The 24,902-nt window shown below is 42.1% G+C and overlaps 1 protein-coding gene across 2 annotated transcripts in view; it reads right to left on the minus strand.

Moving 5' to 3' along the window:
• zfyve1 (zinc finger, FYVE domain containing 1) overlaps nucleotides 1-24,902 on the minus strand; it is a 214,665-nt gene that overhangs the window by 142,929 nt on the left and 46,834 nt on the right. For both annotated transcript variants that reach the window (XM_059649384.1, XM_048538407.2), the window contains exons 5-7: nucleotides 23,188-23,296; nucleotides 16,461-16,558; nucleotides 3,872-3,989 (exon numbers count right to left, since the gene is read on the minus strand). In XM_059649384.1, the coding sequence (XP_059505367.1) occupies nucleotides 3,872-3,989; nucleotides 16,461-16,558; nucleotides 23,188-23,296 (325 nt within the window). The remainder of the gene's footprint in view (nucleotides 1-3,871; nucleotides 3,990-16,460; nucleotides 16,559-23,187; nucleotides 23,297-24,902) is intronic.

Consider the following 24,902-nt stretch of genomic DNA (forward strand, 5'->3'; position numbering starts at 1 on the left):
CAATTTCAATTCAAGTCAAATAGGATTGTTGTCAGGACGTGAAGAAATTGCAGGAAGCCCACAGTGTTTTGTCCTTGATTGAATGTCCTCCAGATGAGTGAGGCACTGTATGATACTAAATGATGATGTCCCAGTGTAACAGAACCATCATCTGCTGGAACATTCCAGGTACAGGGGGCTATAGACTGCATACAAATAGTGGGAGCAGAGGCATACTATTATGTGTCTGACCTTATTAATAGGAAAGGATTCCATTTGATCAATGTCCAACTTATCTATGATCATTGCAATCACATCTTAGAAACTGACTGTAAATGCCCTGGAAGTTTCAAGATTTCTAGATGCTTCATAACTCACACGCCCCTACTTCACTACCAAGGGCAGATGTCTTAGAAGGGTGACTGCTGCAAGACAACGTGTACCCTCTGCAAAGATGGCTGATGGCTGCATTACGTCATCCCAAGGACAAGCTTGCATTCAATGTCATATTATCTTACCCAAGGGTTCACAGATGATCATGTGATATATCTGTTCAAGAAGCAACTCCAATGTTTGTGTAGTCTCGGACTCCTTCCAGTATGCTACAGAAAAACTGCGCTGTATTATCGTTGCATGGCGTGATCTGGACAACTGGGGCAGGCAAAAAGGGATCAGACAGACAATAAGGAGCTGCGACAGTGATAGCACTTTTCCCAGGAGGAAGATAAGGACAATGATCAGGAGAACCATCACCTTCACCACTTACAGTGCTTAAGTGTCAGCCGTAAGAAACTAAACAGGACGTGTTTGACACCTGTTTCCAATGGAATAGAATTGGGTGAAGTCATCACAATGAAAACAAATTTCTGGAGATACTCAGATAACTATGTGCAGAGCTAGATGAACACAGCAGGCCAAGCAGCGTCACAGGAGCAGGAAAGCAGCCGTGGCGGGCCTAGGCCCTTCTGGTGAAGCTCTGCAGATCTGGCAGCATCTATGGAGAGTCAAAATCTTGGGTCCAGTGACCTTTCTTTGTTCTGAAATGAACAACAATTTCTGCTTTGTAACTTCTGAACTACTGCACAGCTGAGTTTTAAATGTGGCAAGGTCCTGGCAGTGATAAGCAAGTCTGCTACGGCTCAGCATAAAAGATTGTGTGACAGCAGCACCATAGAGATGTAGTAGTGTCTATTTCATCAGGTCAGCACTGTAAAATTACGAGAGCTCAAAGAGGGAAATTGTTCATGAAACTTCTCAATACTGACACTTAAGCAAATTTTAGGAAAATTCAGTCCATTTTTCAACTTGCCTGGGTTCAGCGTCTTAGCTACGATCCAAAAGTCTCCACAAAGTGGATAGAAGCAAAGCATGTTCATTGCCTAATTTTTAAGCTTCCAAAGAGATCAAATAGCGATGCTAATAATTAAAATCCTCAAAGTAGAAAGCATACCTTGTAGAACTGGAACTCCAACTAAGCGAAGAACCTGAGTAACTTCCTGCTGTGCATTCCACTGTCGTCATATCTCCCTCTTTCTCCATTGTAATTTTTGGTTTCCTGGATTTTGCTCTAACAAAAAAGGTCTTGGTGGGTAGTAACATTTGGATTGATCCCAGGGCCATTTGCTAGTGAGTGTAGGAATAAGTATATGAAGCAGATAATTGTATGTCGAAGGAGCTGGTATAAATTTCATGGATTCACATTTCTGGTCATTAGGATCTCTTCATGGGTAGAAGAGACCTGTATGAGAAAGATGGATTGCACTTGAATTCTAAGGGGACTAATGTTCTGGTGGGGAGATTTGCTGGTGCCACTCGGGAGGCTTTAAACTAATACAGCAGAGCAAATGGGGCCCGTAAAGAGATAGTGACAAAAGAGATAGGTCTGAGGCCGGTACAGTTGAGAGAGTAGCAAATTAAATAGTCAAGGCAAGCAAGAGCAAGGCAGAGGACCAAGTTGACGCTGCTTGGCCTGCTGAATTCATCCAGCTCTACATCTTGTTATCTTAGAAGACCAAGTAAGACCTGTCAATGAATTTGCCACAGATCCCTGGAAACATTTTACTTTATTTCAAGAAAAACAGCATTCTTTTCTCAGAACTTCAACTAAGTTGAGAATTGGACAGAGCAAAAACAAAGGACAGCTTCCAGTCCAGCATCTTCTAAAGAAAAACCACCTCCAGCCCAAAGTCCAGCCTTCTGTTTTTCTTTATGACACTTTCCATGGTTAGCTGGACAAACCTGATCCTCCCTTCATCAACAAGCTGCCTCAACATATCAACATCTCAGCTGAATTATCTGCAATCTTCTTAGAGCAGTAATTATCTTGCATTATCTTTCCAGATCCATTTCCTATCAACAAATGTCAGTCTTTGGTTTTCTCCTTTTTTAGAATAGCAATCTGCTGTTCAAAGTTCAAACTGCATTCTAGGCAAGTAAGATGGGGTAAATTTTGATAAGGGGTTAAGGCAACCACTTACCACTTGAACTTTAAAGCCCTAATTGGGGAATCAGGTGAAATAAGGGTTGCAGATTCACATATTATCAAAAAGTAGTGGTGCAGGTTAATAAGGTCACAAAAAAAACATTTAATTCCCAGACATTTACAATTGGAAAGCAAGGAATTTAATGTTCCACTCACAATGATGATATTTGGCAGTACAGGGTTCTGTTCTCCATACTATAGTCAAACATCGGTATTTCCTGAACATTTCCCTCCTGTGGCCCCATTTTAAGGCTTGAAAACTACTGCCACTCCTTAGCTAACAATGTGGAAGAACTACTATTGGTGCATAAGGAAAGGAGGGTCTGCCATTGTTACCTCAGAGATCGCAACTTTACTTCAGAGTCCAATCCTTGGAACTCCTGATATAAAAACATTGTAAAAAATACAAGGATGATAGCAGAATTCAGAGGCGGTATCTGTCAAAAAAGATTAAACTGGCAGCAATTCCTTTCTCTGAAAAAGGACTGAGCAATGTCGTGATCATAAAGATTACAAAATGCCTAGATGTAGAGATATTTTACTTTGAAGTTTGTATCAGAACTATGAGCCATAAACACATTAGTAATTAATAAATCGAATAGGGAATTCAAGAAAAAAAAATCTTGACCCAATTTTGTTAGAACATGGAACTCAAGGACAAAAAGAAGTTGAGACAAACAACTTGGATGTTTTTAAGGGAGATCTAGAAAAATACATGGGATTTGTTGACAGAAGGGAGAAAGGACCTATATGCCAATAGAGTGACATAAAGTGAGCGGGAAGCCAATGCAGAGTTCAAAAGATTCTTCCAGCACATTAATTGATTTGAAGCCAGAAATCAGGCAAATTCTCTCTTCATTAAGACCTGGATATGTTGCCAGTAGTCCTGAGCATACCACTCAAAACAAAAGCAAATTACTGCAGATGCTGGAAATCTGAACTACAGATAGGAGATGCTGGGGAAACAGAGCAGGTCAGGTGGCATCAAGGAAGAGAGAAAGAATAGAAACTGGAAATGTTAACTCTTTTGCTCAATTTATTTTGAGCGGTTTCTGTTTTACGTGTAGCTGTAGTAATGTTAATTCAGCACACATCAACTCTGACCTTTATCTGTCAGTAAGCCAACTATTTCTTGCTGAAATTATCATTCTTTGAATCACCTTTCTTCAAAAGGTGGCTGTTTCCAAAAATGAATTTCCACAAGGAAGAAAGCAAATGGTAAAATAAATTGCAGCAATTACAACCTTATGTTTCCAATTTCCTACTAAAAATACAAAAACAAGTCACACCCAAGCTGAAAACACTGGCAGATATTCTGCTCCCCTTTTACTGTTCTTTGCCCTACTAATAAAACCGAAGATGATGTAATCACATGATATCGTCAGGAGAAATGTAATTTGCATTACTCACTCCAAGCCAAACATGTTCAATTTCTGTTCGCACCACAGTGTCCACTGGATCCTGGTTGCCAAACCAGTATTGCCGACTACGATAAATGATGCCACAATTTGGGCACTCAATTACATACCTGAAAGAGGTAATAAGTTTGTCAACCAATTAAATTCATTACTAGTTCACAAAGAAAAAGGTGCGCATACGATTCCAATATTGCCATACAGCTGTAGTACCCAAGCTTTAGTTAGCTGCTTCCTTCCAAATCTACTTGCTGCCTGTGAGGTCAATACAGTATCAGGTTTGATATTTTAGCTCTTAGCAAAAACATTGTACAAAATGCAACACACATATCTAAATTTAACACTGGCTTAATAATACTGCTTTTATGTGACAAACTATTCTCAAATCAACAACAACTGTCCCCAGCTCTCCCAGAAATTAACTACACCCAAGTTTCCCAACTGTCCAGTCCCCATCAGGGCCTTCTACTGGATGCAGGTGGCAATAACTCGCATTCTCCCCATCTTGCACACATGGCCTATTTGAGGCAGTCAACATTCACTGTGTCTCTTGCATTCTTTTTTGCTACAATGGCCTTACCCGAAACACAGATCCAGAGCATGCTGATATCATCATAACAATTTTATCCGAGCCTTTGGCACATCTGGGATCTCAGAGATCTCGTGAGATATACAGCCAGCTCTGCCAATTTCAGACTGCTCTAATATCCAGAGCACATCAGGTTAAGGGGGAAGAGATAAGTTTACTGGCAACTGTACCACATATGAGCAAATTGCATGTTTTCTAATTGAATTTCTTTTGAACCAAGCTGTCCCCAAATGCAGAAAAAACATCAAACTTACACTTTACAGGCAGTAAGAACTGCAGATGCTGAAGTCAGAGATAACACACAGTGTGGAGCTGGAGGAACACATCAGGCCAGGCAGCAGAGGAGCACGAAAGCTGGTATTTCGGGACCCGAAACGTCAACTTTCTCATTCTTCAGATGGTCCCTGGCCTGCTGTGTTCCTCTTGCTCCACACTGTGCAAACTCACACCAGACCTTTTTGCTGAAAGTAGACATGACTTCCCGGGTAGCATGCTGCAAACAAACTCCACTGTTCCCCAAGTCATCACAAATATAAAACTTTGAGTAAACCACCAAATTTACCAAACTGCCCCATTCAGATTACAAGAATATGCACACCACATTTTTAGTATTAACAAGGAAATAAATATTTATTGCAATCAGAGTTTAACCAATGGCAAGAAAAGAAACACGAATCCCTAACTAGAATACTGATGACAAGAAAGAAACACAAATTGGTAACTTATAATTGTACATATTAAATTTTACCCCTTTTAAAAATCCCAAACACACACAAACAGGCAAGACAAGTCAACAAATATTTCAGATGCGTTTCAGGAAGGACCAAGTAGTCGGTTCTGGCATCAGTCCAAATAAAGCTAATGAATTGTTTTCCTTCAGTTCGGCTTGGTTCATTCTGACTCTGATGCGTGTGCAAGGTTGCGGGTATGCTGTTTCCCATTCTTTTGTTCGCTGGTTATAAAGAATCACTCTTATAGTACCTCAAATGGAAAGTGAGGTGTTGTTCTTCCAGCTAGTGCTGAGCTTGCACGCCTGAGATGGAGATGTTGGCCTGGGAACAGGGATAGATTGTTAAAATGGCAAGCAACGAGAAGCTCAGGGTCTTTTTTTCAGGCAGAATATGGGTTTTCTGCGAAGTAGTCACCCAGTCTCTGCTTTGTTTCCCAAATATAGAAGAGACCATATTATGAGCAGCGAATGCAGTAGACACGATTGCCTGAAGTGCAGGTGACATTCTGCTTCACCTGGAAGCTATGTTTAGGCTTTTGGTTAGGTAAATGGGCAGGTGTTACACCTTCAGGGAAAGGTGCCATGGGGCTTTTGGGGTGAGTTGGGGAGGTGTTTGGAATGAACGAAGAGTGGACCAGGGTGACTCAGAGGGAACGATCCCTGCTGAAGGCAGACAAGGGAGAGGGAAGGGAATATGTGTCTGACGGTGGCATCTTGCTGGACGTGCCAGAAATGACAGCTGATGATCTTCTGAATGTGGATGCTGGTTAGTTTACTGGTAAGGGAAACCCTATCGCTGTTGCAGGAAGGAAGAGGTGGGGTGAGGGCGGAAGTGCAGGAGATGGGTTGGACCCAGTTGAGGGCCATATCAACAATGGTGCTGGGAATCCTCGACTGAGCAAGTAGGTGGATATTTCAGAGGCTCCCTTGCCAATGTTGGCATCATCAGAACATACGCACTGGAGACGGAAGAACTGGGAGAATGGAATAGAGTCTTTACAGGAATCAGGCGTGAGGATGTACAGTCCACATAGCTGTCGATGTTGGTGGGTTAATAGTAGATACTACTGGCCAGTCTATCCCCACTGGAAACAGATGTTGGGGATGAGAAGAGAGGAGTCACAGACAGACCAGGTTAAAGTGAGGGTGGGGTGGAAATTGAAAGCAAAATTGATGAACTTTTCCCATTCTGGATGAGACGGAAGCTGCACCGATAATATCGTTGATGTATTGGAGAAAGAGTTGTGGGTGCTGGAACAGGACTGGAACAAGGAATGTTCAATGCATCACACAAAGAGACAAGCATAACTGGGGGTCATGTGGGTACGAATGGCCATCCCTTGACCTGAAGAAAGTGACACAAGATAAAACAGAAGTTGTTGAGAATGGGGATGGTCTTGGTGGGTGGTTCAGGCCTTTGATTCAGGAAGAAGCAGAGAACCCCGAGACCATCCTAGTGGGGAATGGATGTGTAAAGGGATTGCATGTCCCCAGTGAAGAGGTGTCAACTGGAGCATGCAAACTGGCATAAAGCATCAAGGGAGTTACGGATACGTGGGTAGGGACTGGACCAGGAGAGAAAAGACTGAGGCAAGGTAGGAAGAAATGAGTTCTGTAAATGATGCAAGATGTCTAATATCTTCTTCCACTGGTTAAACAAGGCAACATTGCACATACAATTTACACCAAGTTCTGATAACTTTTTTTTTTAAGAACTGCAGCAGCATCTTCTACAGTCACTTGGCTTAGCACAGTAGCTCTTCTCATTGCTTGAACCAACTGCAAAAAAAAATGATCTTCACAAATTTGACAATTCCCATTTCTCTCAGATTCATTTGGTTGGTAGACTATTGCTTATAAAATTGCTAAGTAACAGTTTTGAAAATGGAATGCCACTTCTGAAGCTAATCTGCTACAAATCAGAAGCTGGAAATCATGACGTTCTGTCATTACTCTATTTGATGGTGGGAATGCCACACTGGAAAATACTTTAACCTCCAAAAGTTTTGAATGAGGTCCAGTTTGGGGATCATTAGAACAGGGCATCTTGATTTGGTCAAAGAGGGTTGTGAAGGCTCAGTCTTTATGTTTAAGGTAGAAATTGAAAGATTTCTGATTAACAATGGTAATATCAGTTTACAGGTACTAGGTGAGAAAAAGCACTGCAGTGTTTGATTAGCTTTGTCAGAGTCAATGATAGAACAGACTTCATGGGCTGAATGTTTACTTCTATTCCACCCTTTTGGTCTTGATCTTCAAAAAACAGACTTCGAGCCTTCTTTGCTTATATTTTCCAAACACACTAGTCCTAAAAACTATTGGTCTTGACTGACTATAGATAACAAGGTGTAGAGTTAGATGAACACAGTTGGCCAAGCAGCATCATAGGAGCAGGAAAGCTGACGTTTCAGGTCTAGGGTCTACAGCTGAAACGTCAGCTCTCCTGGTCCTATGATGCAGCTTGGCCTGCTTGTTAATTCAGCTCTATACCTTGTTATCTCAGATTCTCCAGCATCTGCAGTTCCTACCATATCTGGTCTTGACTGACTGTCTGTTCTAAGTGTGAATAAATATGTCTATGCTTGGACTTAAAGTGGGTTAGTTAAAATTTGCACAGTAGTAATTCATCATCTGTTTTTCTACATTTTAGAGGTTAAGGCTGTTAGAATAAATATGCTTTTGTTTCTCAGTCATTGATGAAATCTGGTGAGAGTTCTTTTATCTTAAACAGTGGTCACAGCTGCTAACCATCCTGGAGATGAAAAGGATTTGGTGCAGCACTGCTAATTAAATGATACAATAATAAGGAAGGGTATTAGTTTTAGTGAAGTGGAATCTGCAAGGGTAATACCAAGTGGTAGAAAACAATAGCGGTGATTGTATGTAAACCCCTGAATTAAAGTCATAGTGTTGGGTGAGCCAATAAGCAAGAAATTAGAGATGCAAACACTAAAGATAAAATTGTAATTATGGGCACCTTCAATCTGATTGAAAATTGGGCAAATCAAAACAGTATCAGACAGGAGAAATTCCTAAATTGTGTACAGGATGATTTCCGGGATCAATATGTTGAGGAACGAACTGAAGAACAGGCCATCCTAGACTGGGTATTATATAAGGAGATAATTAGCAGTCTAGCTTTGTGACGGCTCTTGGGGAAAATTGACCATAATATAACAGAACTCTTCATTAAAACGGAGAATGATGTAGTTCATTGCTTAGATTCGGGTCCTTAATCTCAGAAAGGAAACTACAATTAAGGGATGCAAGGTGGCTACAATAAATTGGGGAATGTTATTGAAAGGGATGATGCTGAATAGGCAATGGCTAATATTTGGACTGTGTGTAAAGGAACATAACATAAAACAGGAACCTGACAATGACAAACAAGGGAAATTGGGAACAGGATAAATTCTAAGGAAGGGTATAAAAATTGCTCAATAAAAGCAGCAGACATGATGATTGGGAATAGATATAAGATTTTAGCAACAGAGCACAAAGAAATTAAGAGGGGGAAAATAGAGTACAAGAGTAAACTTGTTGATTTCAATAGCTCCTGCAGGTACGTGAAGAGAAAAACGCAGGTCCCTCACAATTAGAATCAGTGCAAGTTATAATGGTGAACAAAGAGATGGCAGATCTATTAAATATATACCTTGGTTCTGACTTCACAAAAGGAGGCACCAATAACATTCCAAAAATGCTGAGGATGCACAAAGTTCAGTGACAGGGAGGAATTTGAAGAAATCAGTATTAGCAGGGAAATGAAATTGCAGAAAGTTGATGGAATTAAAGACCGATAAATCCCAAAGACCCAATAATCTACTTTCCAGAGGACTTAAGGAAATGGCCTAGAAATAGTGGATGATTTTTTTTTCTTTATTCATTCATGGGATGAGGGTGTCACTAGCTAGGCAACATTGATTGCTCATCCCTAATTGCCCAGAGGGCAGTTAAGAATCAACCACATTGCTGTGGGTCTGGAGTCACATGTACAGCAGATCAGGTAAGGATGGCAGTTTCCTTCCCTAAAGGAATCAGTGAACCAGCTGGGTTTTTCTGACAATCAGCAATGGGCTCACAGTCATCATTAGACTTTTAATTCCAGATATCTGCTGAATTCAAATTTCACCATTGATGGTCATCTTTCAAGATTGAATAAACTGAAACAGAATTGGGATGTAGCTAAAGTAACCGTGCTAGGGAAAGCAAAAATAGGGAATTATAAACCAGCTCGTCTGACGTTGGTGGCGGGGAAAATTCCGGAGTCTATGATGAAAGATTTAACAGCACAGCACTCGGAAAACAGTGACAGGATTGGACAGAGTCAACGTGGATTTATGGAAGGGAAAAGATACCTGACAAATTTACTAGCCATTTGAGAGGGTGTAACTAGTAGAATTGATGGGGATGGCAGGGGATGTGGTTTATTTGGACTTTCATAAGGCTTTCGACCTTATCAAATTATCACTTAAAATTCAAGTTTTTGGGATTGAAGATAAAGTACTGGCATGGATAGAAAAACGGAAGGTCAATGGACTCTAAACGTTAACTCTTTTGCTGTCCAAAGAGGCTGCAAGACCTGCTGAGTTTTTCCAGCATCTTTTGACTGTTTGGATAGGAAACTTGTTGGCAGGCAGGGACTAGTGAACTATACAGGGATCAGTGTTTGGAGCTTAGTTAATCACAGTTTGTATTAACTATTTATGAGGGAACTAAATATAGTATCTCCAAGTTTCCAGACAACCTAAAGCTGAGTGAGAAGGTGAGCTGTGTGGAGAATGCAGAGATGCTTCAATGTGGTTGGACAACAAGAGTGATTGGGCAGATGAAGTATAATGTGGATAAATGTGAGGTCATCTGCTTTAGTTAAATAAAAAGGAAGAGAAGTCATTATCTGAATTGATTTGGAGGTGCCAGTGTTGGATTGGGGTGGACAAAGTCAGAAGTCACATGACAACAGGTTATAGTCCAACAGGTTTATTTTAAATCACAAGCTTTCATAGCACTTGATGAACTGCAGAACTCCAAAAGCTTGTGGTTTCAAATAAACTGTTGGACGTCAACCTGGTATCATGAGACTTCTGACATTGTCTGAGGTGTGATAGATTGGGAAAGACCCTTATACATTGGTTGCTGAAATAAAGTAGTGAAAGTAAATGTTGGCTTTCACAGTGATAGAATTTGGAGTACAGAAGCAGGGGCATCTTGCTGCAATTGTACTTGATCTTGGTGAGGCCACAACTATTGCACTGTGCGCATTTTTGGTATCCTTCTCTCAGGAATGATGTTTTGCCTACAGAGGAATTATGCCGAAGTTTAGCCAGGCAGATTCTGGGGATGGTAGGTCTGACATATAAAGATAGATTGGATTAATTAGGATTTTATTCCCCGGAGTTCAGAAGAATGAGGATTAGTTTACAGAAATCTGTAAACTATTAAAGGACTAGGGGCATATATAGCAATAACTTTTCCGCTTAACAGACACCAGAGTGCATAGATTTAAGGTAAGGGGCAGCACTTCAAAGAATCATACAATCCCTACAGTGTGGAATCAGGACCTTTGACCCAACAAGTCCATGCCAACCCATACAGCATCCCACCCAGACCCCTCCCCCAATCTACACATCCCTGAACACTACAGGCAATTTAGCATGGCCACTCCACCTACCCTGCACATCTCTGGACTGGGAGGAAATTGGAGCACCTGGGAGAAAACCCACACAGACACAGGGAGAATGTCTGTGTGGAGTTTGCACAGTCACCCGAGGGTGGAATTGAACCCGGGTCCCTGGCACTGTGAGGTAGCAGTGCTAACCACTGAGCCACTGTGCTGCCCCAAGATTGGGGGAGAAGGCATTTAAGCGATCATCTTTTCACCCAGAAATGGTAGGTATGTGGAACCCCATATCCAAAAGGGTGGTTGAGAAAAATAGGTAAACACAGGAATCATGCTCCCAATGATCAGGGAGTGCCGAACCAGGGATCACAGTCAACGGGGTAGGCCATTTAGCAGAGAAATGCCTTCACCCAGAGAGTGGTAATCCTGTGGAATACTCTGCCAGAGAAAGCAGCTGAGACCAAATTAATGAATCTTTTCAAGAAGTTATACATTCTTCGGCTAAAGGAATCAGAGGGTATGGGGAGAAAGCACAACAAAACACTGAGTTGGGTGATCAGCAATGATCATCTTGAATGGCAGAGCAGACTTGAAGGGTCAAATGGCCACCTCCTGCTCCTATTTTCTATGTTTCTATTTTCCCCAATGACAGACATGAAGCTCCCTAGCCTACAATTTCCTGCTTTCTGCTGCCCTCTTTTCTTGAACAGAGGAGTTACATTTGCCATTTTCCAATCTGCTGGGTCAGAGTAGCCAAAGACAAAAGCTCTGAATTTTGTTGGCTATTTTCAAATTTGAGATCAATATATCTTTGCTCAACAAAAATATAATGTGATATGGACCAAAGGCAGGCATATGGAGTTAGGCCACAGATCAGCCACGTAATCTTATTAAGTGGCAGAATGGGCTCAAGTATTTGAATGGTTCCATGTTCCCATGCTTCTCAACCAAAGGCATTTTTCAGACATTGGGGTTCGACAAACCCTAAACTTCTGGGTGAAAATATTACTCCTTAAATCGCCTCTAAGTCCAGCTGCTTTCCTTAAATCTATGCACCTAGATATACAATCCCTACCGTGTGGAAACAGGCCCTTCGGCCCAACAAGTCCATACCGAACCTCAGAGCATCCCACCTGGACCCATCCACCGATAACCCACCAAATCGTCACCTCCCTGAACACTATGGGCAATTTTGCATGGCCAATCAACCGACCCTACACATCTTTGGACTGTGGGAGGAAACTGGAGTACCCGGAGAAAACCCACGAAGACACAGGGAGAATGTGCAAACTCCATACAGACAGTCGCCCAAGGCTGGAATCGAACTGGTCCCTGGTGCTGTGAGGCAACAGCACGAACCACTGTGCCACCGTGCTGCCCTTAAGGGAGAAATTTTGTTCCTATATCTATGCCCCTTATAATTTTATAGGCCTCAATCAAGTTCACTCACAGCCTTCTCTGCTCCAACAAAAACAAGCCCATACAACCAGGCAACATAGAACATAGAACATTACAGCACAGTACAGGCTCTTCGGCCCTCGATGTTGTGCCGACCTGCCATACTGATCTGAAGCCCATCTAACCTACACTATTCCATGTACGTCCATATGCTTGTCCAATGACGACTTAAATGTACTTAAAGTTGGCGAATCTACTACCGTTGCAGGCAAAGCGTTCCATTCCTTTCCTACTCTCTGAGTAAAGAAACCACCTCTGACATCTGTTCTATATCTTTCAACCCTCAATTTAAAGCTATGCCCCCTCGTGCTCTCCGTCACCATCTTAGGAAAAAGGCTCTCCCTATCCACCCTATCTAACCCTCTGATTATTTTATATGTCTCAATTAAGTCACCTCTCAACCTTCTTCTCTCTAACGAAAACATCCTCAAGTCCCTCAGCCTTTCCTTGTAAGACCTTCCCTCCATACCAGGCAATATCCTAGTAAATCTCCTCTGCACCCTTTCCAAAGCTTCCGCATCCTTCTGATAATGCAGTGACCAGAACTGTACGCAATACTCCAAGTGCGGCCGCACCAGAGTTTTGTACAGCTGCAACATAACCTCTTGGTTCTGGAACTTGATCCCTCTATTAATAAAAGCTAAAACACTGTATGCCTTCTTAACAGCCCTGTCAACCTGGGTGGCAACTTTCAAGGATGAAGTTCTTCTGCATTCTCTCCAGTGCAAACATGAAATCACACAAACACATCCTATAGTGTGGCAACCTGAGTTGCAGACAGTACTTCAGCTGTGGTCTAGCTAATGTTCTATACAGCTCTCTTACAACCTTATTTTCTCTTCTATTCAGTGCCTCGAATGATAAAGGCAAATATCCCATGTGCTTTCTTAACCACCTGACCCACCAGTCCTGTTGCTTTCAAGGATCTGTGGACAATACAAGATTCCCCTGATCTCGAGGACCACCCAGGGTCCTACCACACATCATGTACTCCCATGCCTGCGAGTTCTTCCAACATGCATCATTTTGCACTATTCCACATTAATTTCCATTGGCTACTGCTCTATCCATCTGACCATCCATCTATAACTTCCTGTTTTCCTTGTGCTATTTACCACACCACAAACGTTTGTAGAAATGCTTCTATATCATTTAGGTTTCAGCCAAATGCCAGATTTCATGATGACAAAAGACTCAGTGAACCGCTTTCCACACAACATACACACGTACCTACTTTATCGCGACTCACTCACACCCTGCCTTGCACTCATCCCTGACTCACTCTGCCTCCGTCCTCATCGACCCCTACTTGCCCATCCCCCATGAGATGTACAGATACAACGTGTGGGAGTGCTGGATTGGAGAGAAGTATTTGTCAGCTCAGACTGGCAGCTGCTTGACTTGTCCATGTAAAAACTCACACAAATTTCAGTGAAGGTTGTTCAGTCAGTGCATTTCAACCTTTGGGTTTCAGGTCACTGAGGGCGGGGAAAAAAAAAGCACAAAAACCGACAAGGAAACTGACAGTTCCAATTTTTTTCACCCCAAAAGGCCAGAAACTCATGAAGTTTCCCAAAGATCAGAAGTGGCTTCCAGGGAGTTACCATCAGTGAAAGCACTGGGTGGATTCTTTTTAAAGCAGCCCAGAAAATTTAGTAGTTGTCAGGTGAAGGTGCTAAATTGGGGGGAAGGCTAATTACAACAACATTGGGCAGGAACTGAAGAATGCAGATTGGAGGCAGACATTTGAGGGTAAATCAACATCTGGTATTTGGAAGGCTTTCAAGTTTCAGCTGGTGGGAAATCAGGGCCGGCACTTTCCGGTATGGATGAAGGATAAGCATTGCAGGTTTAGGGAACCTTGGATAACGAGAGATATTGTAAGCCTAATCAAAAAGCAAAAACAAAGTGTTTATCAAGGAAAATTGGAAGAAACTTAATCAAAGAGTCAGGAGGGCTAAAAGGGGTCATAAAAAGTCATTGGCCAACAGGATTATGGAAAATCCTACAGCATTTTATACATATTTAAAGAGCAGGAGAGCAGCCAGGGAGAAGGTTGTTCCACTCAAGGACAAGGAAGGAAATTTATCTGTGGAACCAAAGGAAATGGGTGAGGTATTAAATGAGTACTTTGCGTCAGTATTCACCATAGAGAAGGGCTTGGTGGATGATGAGCCTGGGTAAAGGGGTGTAGGTAGTTTGGGTTATGTTGAGATCAAAAGGGAGGAGGTATTGGTGGTCTTGAAAACATTAAGGCAGGCAAGTCCCCCGGGTCTGATGGGATATACCCCAGAATACTGAGAGAGGCAAAGGAGGAAATTACTAGGGCCTTGAAGGAAATCTTTATATCCTCACTGGCTACAGAGGTGGTCCCAGAGGATTGAAGAATAGCCAATGTTGTTCCTTTGTTTAAGAGGGGTGGTAAGGATAATCCAGCCAATTTCCGGCCTGTGAGCCTTAGTAGTATGTCAGTGGTAGGGAAATTATTGGAGACGATTCTTCGAGACAATTTTACTCGCACTTGGAAATTGGTGACAGGCAACATGGTCTTGTGAAGGGGATGTCTCACTAACTTGGTTGAGTTTGAGAAAGTGATGAAGATGATTGATGAGGGCCGCATGGTAGATGTTGTCCACATGGGCTTCAGTAAGGCCTTTGACAAGGTCCCTCATGGCAGGCTGATACAAAAGCCAAAGTTGTACAGGGTCTGAGGTGAGCTTGCAAAATGGATTAAAAAACAACTGGCTTGGTCGTAGAAGACAGAGGGTAGCAGTGGAAGGATATATTTCTGAATGGGCGGCTGTGATTAGTGGCGTCCCTCAGAGATCAGTGTTGGGACCTTTGCTATTTGTAATATATATATATAAATAAATGATTTGGAGGGAAATGTAACTGGTCTGATTGTGTCATCAGCAAACTTACCAAAGGTTGGTGGATTTGTGGATAGCAATGAGGACTGTCAAAGGACGCAGTCGTATATAGATTGGTTGATGACTTGGGCAGAGTGATGGCAGATGGAGTTTAATCCAGAAACATGTGAGGTAATGCATTTTGGAAGATCTAATCCAGATGGAAAATATACAGTAAGTGGCAGACCTAGCAACAGTACTAATCGGCAGAGGGATCTGGGTGTACAGGTACGCAGGTCACTGAAAGTGGCAACTCAGGTGGCAAATGTAGTCAACAAGGCATATGGCATGCTTGCCTTCACCAGCTGGAGCACTGAGTTTAAAAAATGGCAGGTAATGTTGTAGCTTTATAGAACGTTAGTTAGGCCGCATTTGGAATATTGTGTTCAATTCTGGTTGCAACACTACCAGAAGGATGTGGTGGCTTTGGAAAGGATACATAAAGGCATTACTAGGATGTTGCCTGGTATGGAGGGCATCAACTATGAGAAGAGGTTGGAGAAACTTGGGTTGTTCTCACTGTAAAGTTGGAAGTTCAAGGGCGACCTGATAAAGGTCTACAAGATGATAAAGGGCATGGACAGCGTGGACAATCACAAGCTTAATCCCAGAGTGGAAGAGTCAGTTACAAGGGGGCATTGGTAAGGTTTAAAGGTGATGTACGAGGCAAGTTTTTTTTTTGAGAAACACATCAGCATGGTGGGTGCCTGGAACTTGCCGCTGGGAGAGGTAGCGGAAGCGGATACGATAGTGACTTTGAAAACGTGTCTTGAGAAATACGTGAATAAGATGGGAGTAGAGGGATACAGTTCCTTGGAAGGGTAGAGGGTTTTGGTTGTGACAAGCATCAAGTCAGTGCAGGCTTGGAGGGCTGAAGCGTATGTTCCTGGGCTATAATTTTCTTTGTTAATTAATTAATTTTAATGACATTTCCTTAGTTAGCCAAAAATGGTGCAACTTTCTCATAGCACATCTTCTTCAATGGAATATATCTTAGATGAAATATGAAATCTCTCTTTAAAAGTTTGTCACTTTTTCTTTGTTTCTTGGTCTTTTAACCTACCTTCTTAGTCTATGTTAACCATCTTTGCCATTATACGTTTGTAACAGATTTTGTTTAAAACATTAGTTATGGTCCCAAATGTCACATCCCCAAGCTTAATACAAAATTTTATGTTTGTATTAAATCTAGAGGACCCTTCGCTTCAAGATCCTTAATTAATCCTGTCTCATTATATATATGGTTAAGTGGTTAAGTAACTGAAGTAAAACACTTACCCTGACCATGCATATATGGCCAGACCCAACCATGGCGAGTCTGTGGAAGCAGATGTTTTTGGCACTACATTCACTTCTTTTCCATGCTCGTAACAGGACTGAAATAAAATCATAATTGAAACTGCATAGGCATATTTAAATCAACCGCCCTAGCCAAAGATTTCAGAACTATGGATGATTATGTTAATGCACGTCCACTTCTCTTCTGCTGCTCTAACAGCTGAACAGGAAAATTCTCCCAGAAATGGAAAATAAGAACTAACAACAATAAGCTGTATTTATATAGCCCACATCTAATATAGCAAATCATCACAGGTTGCATCAGTTCAGCATTATAGAGAGAACAGTTGCACTTTTCCGAAGAAAAGGGCACATTTCTGAAGAAGGGTCCTGACCCGAAATGTCAACTTTTCTGATCCTCGGATGCTATCTGGCCTGCTGTGTTTCTCCAGTTCTATAATGTTATCTCTGACTCCAGCATCTGCAGTTCTTGGTATCCCTCAGTTACACAAAGCCACATACGAGGGCAAATGGACGGGTTTGGTCAAAGAGGCAAGATTTCAGGGATGTCTTAAAGAAAGAGAGCGAGATAGAGAAGGACAGCACAGCCCCTTCTGCCTACCATGTTGCACCGAACTTTTACCCTAAACCGAAGGTCTATCTAACCTGCACCACCAGCCCGTTTTCATTCCTCAGCACAGTTGTCAACAAGGCCCGACTCATCTCCCGCACTTCTGCCCTTACCCGTTCTCTTCCTTCCTGCAAAAAAAATATAGGGTTCCCCTTGTCCTCACCTACCATCCTACCAGCATCCAAATCCAGATCATCAGCCACCATTTCCACTACCTCCAGCGGGATACCACTGTCAGGCACATATGTCCCTCCCATCCCTAGTCACCTTCAGCAGGAGCCATTCCGTGGGACATCCTGGGCAACTCTTCCTTAGAACATAGAATATAGATCATAGATCACTACAGCACAGTACAGGCCCTTTGGCCCATGATGTTGTGCCGAACTTTTACCCTAAACCTAAGGTCTATCTAAACTCCACCCCGACCTTGTACTATCATCCGTCTGCTTATCTAACCGCCGCTTAAATAACCCTAATGAGGCCGCCTCCACCACCCTCTCCAGCAATGCATTCCACACCCGAGTAAAGAACCTACCTCTGATGAAGGGTCTAGGCCCGAAACGTCAGCTTTTGTGCTCCTGAGATGCTGCTTGGCCTGCTGTGTTCATCCAGCCTCACATTTTATTATCTCCATTACCTCTGACGTCTCTCCAGTTTCCAACTCCACTCACTTTAAAACTATGTCCCCTCGTACCCTCTCCAGCAATGCATTCCACGCCCCTACCTCTCTCTGAGTAAAGAACCGAGCTCTGATGTCTCCCCTGTACCTACCTACACTCATTTTAAAACTATGCCCCCTCGTAACAGCTACGTCCACCCTAGGAAAAAAAGACTCTGGCTGACCACTCTATCCACCTCTAATCATTTTGAACACCTCTATCAAGTCATCTCTCATCCTTGGTCATTCCAAAGAGAAAAGCCCTAGCTCTCTCAACCTTTTTCTCTTAAGACCTTCCCTCCGTTCCAGGCAACATTCTGGTAAATCTCATCCGCACCTTTTCCAATGCTCCCGCATCTTTCCGGTAATGAGGCAACCAGAACTGGATGCAATACTCCAGATGTGGCCGAACCATACTTTTGTATAGCTGGAGCATAACCTCACGGCTCTTGAACTCAATCCCTCTATTAATGAAAGCTAACACACTGTATTCTTTCTTAACAACCCTATCCACCTGTGTGGCAGCTTTCAGGGAACTATGGACATGAACCCCAACATCCCTCTGCTCCTCTACACCGCCAAGAATCTTTCCGTTAACCCTGACTTCTGCTTTCCCATTTATCCTTCCAATATGAATCACCTCACACTTTTCAGGGTTAAACTCCATCTGCCACTCCTCAGCCCAGCTCTGCATCCTATCTGCCGTACAAAACTCTGGTGCGGCTGCACTTGGAGTATTGTGTACAGTTCTGGTCACCGCATTATAAGAAGGATGTGGAAGCTTTGGAAAGGGTGCAGAGGAGATTTACTGGGATGTTGCCTGGTAAGAAGAGAAGGTCTTACGAGGAAAGGCTGAGGGACTTGAGGCTGTTTTCATTAGAGAGAAGAAGGTTGAGAGGTGACTTAATTGAAACATATAAAATATTCAGAGGGTTAGATAGGGAGAGCCTTTTTCCTAGGATGGTGACAGCGAGCACAAGGGGGCATAGCTTTAAATTGAGGGGCGAAAGATATAGGACAGATGTCAGAGCTAGTTTCTTTACTCAGAGAGTAGTAAGAGAATGGAACACTTTGCCTGCAACGGTAGTAGATTCGCCAACTTTAGGTACATTTAAGTCGTCATTGGACAAGCACATGGACATACATGGAATAGTGTAGGTTAGATGGGCTTGAGATCGGTATGACAGGTCGGCACAACATCAAGGGCCGAAGGACCTGTACTGTGCTGTAACGTTCTATGTTCTATCAATGTCTCTTTGTTATCGAGAAAATACCTCCACACTATCCACAACCCAACCACTTTCGTGTTGTCTGTGAACTTGCTAACCCACCCTTCCACTCCAACATCCATATCATTTATAAAAATCACAAAGAGAAGAGGACCCAGAACAAATCCTTGTGGTACACCACTCGTAACTGAGCACCATGTTGAATATTTTCTGTCTACCACCACCCTTTGTCTTTAAAGGTCAGCCAATTCTGAATCCAATCTGCAACATTTCCCCCTATCCCATGCCTCTCTACTTTCTGCATGAGCCTACCATGGGGAACCTTATCAAACGCCCTACTTTAATCCACTCTACCTTCATCCACGTGTTCGGTCACCTCTTCAAAGAATTCAATAAGGTTTGTGAGGCATGATCTACCCCTCACAAACCCATGCTGACTATCACAAATCAAACTGTGCCATAAATGAAGAGCTCAGATCCAAGGTCATCAGCCACCAGTTTGGAGAAACTGAAATCTGAGATGCTTCATTCTGATTTATGCCTCATTGAGCTGTGGGGCCAGAGCATTTATACCGATAGGATGGATCAATGTCATGCAGAAAATTTAATAAAAGTTAAGAATTTTAAAACAGAAGCCTAACCAAAGACTAAGTTAGGTCAGTAAGCAAGTAATTATGTAAGAGATAATGTGTGAATCAGACTTGTTGACAGCATTTAAAAGGCTTCATGTTTGAGATGTGGGACGCCAGTCTTGGATGAATTCAAGTGGTTGGTCTTCAAGGTGACAAATCCATGAAAAAGTTTCATAGATCATGGAATGGTTATGGTGCAGAAGGCAGACATTTGTTACACTGTGTTTTCACTGCTTCTCTGGAGTACCATAACTTAATACTAATATCCTGCCATATATGCATAACCCTGCATGTTATTTAAATAAAAACAATTTTCCAAAGCTCTCTTGAATGCCTGAAATTGATCCCAAGCACTTCCAAGCAATACAATCTACATCCCAACTACTTACTGTGTACACACACTTTTCTCACTTGCCATTTGCTTCTTTCACGAAATATTTGAGAACTGCGCCTTCAGTTCACAAAATCATCAGGGTATGATTGATAATCTATCAAATTGCTCCTCTCCAAAGAAACAGCTCCAACTTCTCCAATCTTTCTTCATCTCTGGAGCAAGTCTTGTCTGAACTCCAATGCATTCGTATCCCTCATAAAGTGCAGAACTCAGATCTTTATGCATTACTCTGGGAAGGTTTAACCAGCATCCTTCACAGGGTTAGTATAACCTCCCTGCTCTTGTACTCTATGCCCCTAATAATGAAGCTGAAAATAACACATGCTTTATTAACACCTCTCTGTAACTGTCCTGCTACCTATAATAGCTTACGTACACATACACCCAGGTGCTTCTTCTCCTGCACACACTTTGGAATATCATCCTTTATTTCACAGTGTTCTTTATGCCAAATGTATCATCTCACACTCCCCCACATTGAACCTCATCTGTCACCTACCTGCCCTAGTTTTGAAATTTTATATTGTCATCAACAGTTTAAAATTCTCCCAAATTTACAGCTGTCCTCAGATTTTGGAATTCTCCCCATCATACCAAGGTCTGGACCATTTACATATATTACAGAAAGCAAAGGCCACAAATATTGACATTATGGGAACTTCACAATGAACTTCCCTCTGTCTCAAACCGTAATTAACTATTATTCACTTTTTTCTATCACTCAAACAATTTTGTCTCTGTGTTTCAACTGTATGCCCTTGTATTCCACAATCTACAACTTTTCTCACAGGTCTGTCATCTGGCACAATATGAAACATCCTCTGGGAATCCAGTTACACCAAATCAAAAGCATTACCCTCAATGACACTTCTAGTGACCTCATCAGAGAACTCCAGCAAGTCAGTTAAATATGATTTTCCCTTCAGGAATCCATGCCTACTCTTCCTGATCCACTCACCATTTCCCCCCCTCACATGACTATAAATTCTATCCCAAATAATTGTTTCTTGAAGTTTCCCAACCATTGAAGTTAAACAAACAGGTCTGTATTAGGGGGGTGATTTCTTTTGAATAAGGGAGTAATGTTTGCAATTCTCCAAACTTCTGAAATCACTCCCAATACGAGGCAAGGCAAATATGATATGGAACAACACTCCCCATTTCTATACTGTTCACTAGGATGATCCCAAGTGTAAATGGAATGTTTTATGAGCAAATGTTAAACAGGTTCGGTCTCAAATCATTGGGGTTTAGAAAAATAAGACGTGGTCTCATTGAAACACTCAGGATTCTTAGGGAGCTTCACAGGGCAACTGCTGACAAGATGTTTCCCTTCATAGGAGAGTCTAGGACCAGAAGGCACAGTCTCAGTATTAAACGGATTCCCTTTATTCGGACTTAAGGAGAAATTTCATCTGGAGAGGATTGGGAATCTTTGAAACTCTTTGCCACAGAAAACTGTGGGGGCAACGTCCTTGCGCATATTGAATTCTGAGATAGACAGATTCTTGTTCAGTAGAGGGATCAAGGGTTATAGGGGGAAAAAAAGCACGATGGGAGGAATATTGAATAAGCCCCCTTGCGCTCGCCGTCACCATCCTAGGAAAACGGCTCTCCCTATCCACCCTATCTAGCCCTCTGATTGTTTAATATGTTTCAATTAAGTCACCTCTCAACCTTCTTCTCACTAATGAAAACAGCCTCAAGTCCCTCAGTAGTTTGATCTCAGTAGGATAATAGGTTGGCACAATTCGTGGGCCGAATGGCCTGTACTGTGCTCTACTGTTGTATGTTCTTTGTTCAGTCAGCATGGCTTTATGAGGGGCAAAACAAGCCCAACAAAAGAATGCTTTGAGGTGGTAACAAGTAGAATTGATTAAGGGAACGCAGTGGGTGTAGTATGTTTGGATTTCCAAAAGATGTCTGATTGAGTATTGCGCATAATGCTACTTAATAAGGTAAAAGTAAAAGTGTTGGGGTAGTATGTTAGTGCAGATAGAGGACTAGCTAACTAATAGAAAATAGCGGCCTCCATGTCCTATATCCAACCCCACACTCCAGGCCCTGCTGTGACTTGGGCTGCTTTCAGGGCGGCTAACCTGTCTTCACCCACTCATTCACCCCATTATCAGCTTTTCACCTCCCCTGGCTTACAATCAACCACTCCTTTGTCTGCCTAACTTAGATTCTCTCTCAAACAGAAACATTAATTTCTGAGCAAGTTCCACAGGTCTAGCAGCATTTGTGGAGAGAAATCAAAGTTAACGTTTTGGATCGAAGGTCCCTTACTCAGAACCCAACTAACTCTGATTTCTGTCCACAAATGCTGCCAGATCCGCTGAGCTTTTCCAGCAAATTGTTTTCATTTCTGATTTACAGCATCCACAGTTCTTTTGGTTTTTATCTTCTGTCTCTCTGAGCTCCATGTCCAGCTCTCCGCTCACTCTCTTTCCCACCATTCCCTGTCTTTGACATCAATACTAACTTTTCCCAGTTATCATCAGCTCTGAAGATTATTGGTCTTCAACCTTGTCAGCTCCCTCTGACAAAACCATGCCGACTGTCTCTAATAAAACTTTCTAGCTCCTTGCTTCTCTAAATGGAGATTAATTCTCTCCTTCAGAATTTTCTCCGATAGTTTCCCTACTACTGATGAGACTTACTAGTTTGTAATTCCTTGGTTTATCTTTAGCACCCTTCCTGCAAAGTAGATCCACCTTAGCTGTCCTCTAGTCCTTGAAGACCACATTTGTTGCCAGAAAGGAATTAAAAATTTGGGACAGGGCCCCTGTGATTTCCTCCCTCATCTCCCACAGAAACTTGGAACACAACTCATATGGACCTTGGGAATTTATCCACTTTTATACTTGCGAAAACCTCTAATACCACCTCACTTCCTATATCAATTTGTTCAAAACCTCTCAGATCATCTTCCCAATTTCAGCACCTACATCCTCCTTGTCCCAAGTGAAGACAAGTGTTACATTAATATACATTAAGATTGAAATCAACTTGCTTGTTAATAGCAGAACTGTTCAAATATGCTAACACTGCACTTGCTCCTGTGGGATGATTGATGTGTCCCTAAATACTTTCTTCACTTTCTGGTAAACATAGGACTTGGATTTAAATTCAAGGCACATCACTTGGCAGAAAATTATAAACTATGTGAGACACACTCACCTTGCAAGTGTACACTCTGTTGTCATACTGGTGAGAGTAGCTGCAGCGGCTTTCAGATTCATGAGGAATGCCATCTTTTGCATGATTCATACTGTTCTTGCATCCAATCCTAAATCAAAGCAACATTGAACACATCAGCAAACCTGCACAGTAAAATTACTCCAAACGGGCACCTTTCCTATGATAGCATGTTCTTTTGTTACACTTACAGATCTATTTCGAAACACTAGACATCAAAACAGAAGCAAACAAATCCCTCTCAAATAATTCTTCACAACATGTAGTTGGAGACTGAACCAACAACTTAGCTTTACCCGCCAAACCCTACAATTTTTGTGATTGATTTCATTTCATTTTTGTGACACATTTTCCTGTATCATATTCCATATGCCAAGCCTTTGCCCATTTACTTAGCCTGTCTATAACCCTCTGCAGAAGGTTTATGGCATCCTCACCCCCTCACGCCACCTAATTTTGTCATTCACAAACTTAGTACATAATACATTCACTTCTCGAATCCAAATTATGAACAAATATGGTAAATAATTTGAGCACTCACCTCTGTGGCATCCATGAGTTACAAATTGTCGTTCCAAACATGTCCACTATATCAACAAGAATAATCGGGCTATAACAGTAAGGAATTTTAACTTTCCTAAAAACAACCAAGACTGCCATAATGTTAAGGGACAGAATGGAGAGAAATATGTTAAGCGTGTTCAGGAAAAACTTCTCATGCAGCATGTAGATGGGGCAAATTTGACCTCCTCTTGGGAAATAAGGCAGAGGAGCTGACTGAAGTGTTAGTGAGGGAACATTTTAGATCCAGTGACCATAATTCCATTAATTTTAAAATAGCTATGTGGTCTGGCCCAGAAGTTAAAGTTTAAATTACGGCAATGTCAATTTTGATGGCCTCAAACAGGAACTTTCAAAACTAGTTTCCTGGGGTAGGCTGTTTTCAGGCAAAGGGATTTCTGCTAAGTGGGGGGCTTTCAAAAGAGTTAAGGTCCAGCATGTTCCAGTTAGAGTGAAGGGCAAAGCTGGCAGTAGGGAACCCTGAATGACTAGAGTTATTGAGACCCTGGTCAAGTTTTTTAAAAAAGTACATTTATGGCATGTATAGGAACCTGGGATCACATGAATTCCTTGAGGAGTATATGAGGCTACCAGAGTATACTCAAGAGTGAAATTAGGAGGGCTAAGACAGGACATGAGACAGCTCTGGCAGATAAGGTAAAGCAGAATCTGAAGGTATTCTACAAGTACATGAAGGGCAAAAGAATTACGAGAAACAGAATACTGACTCTTGAAGATCAACATGGTCATCTATGTGTGCAGACACAAGAGATAACAGGGATGTCTTTAAGAGAGACCACATTACAGAAGAGGTGGTCCTAAAATGCATTCAGGTAGATAAATCCCCACTACCTGATGAAATATCACTCAGCATTTTGGTGGAAGCTAGCAAGGAAATTGCAGGGTTCCTAGTTGAATCGCTTGGAGTCAAGTTGAAAAATATTTGAATCATCGGCACCCACAGGTAATGCGCCCAAGGACTGGCGAGTGGCTAATGGGGTACTATTGTTTAAGAAAGGTTTCATGGAAATGCCTGGGAACTATAGACCAGTGAGCCTAATGTCTGTGCTGGGTAACTTGTTAGAGGGGATTCTGAAAGACAGGATCTACAGGCATTTGGAGAAGCAAGGACTCAT

Source organism: Stegostoma tigrinum, chromosome 10 (assembly GCF_030684315.1).
Source record: "Stegostoma tigrinum isolate sSteTig4 chromosome 10, sSteTig4.hap1, whole genome shotgun sequence".
NCBI lineage: Eukaryota > Metazoa > Chordata > Chondrichthyes > Orectolobiformes > Stegostomatidae > Stegostoma > Stegostoma tigrinum.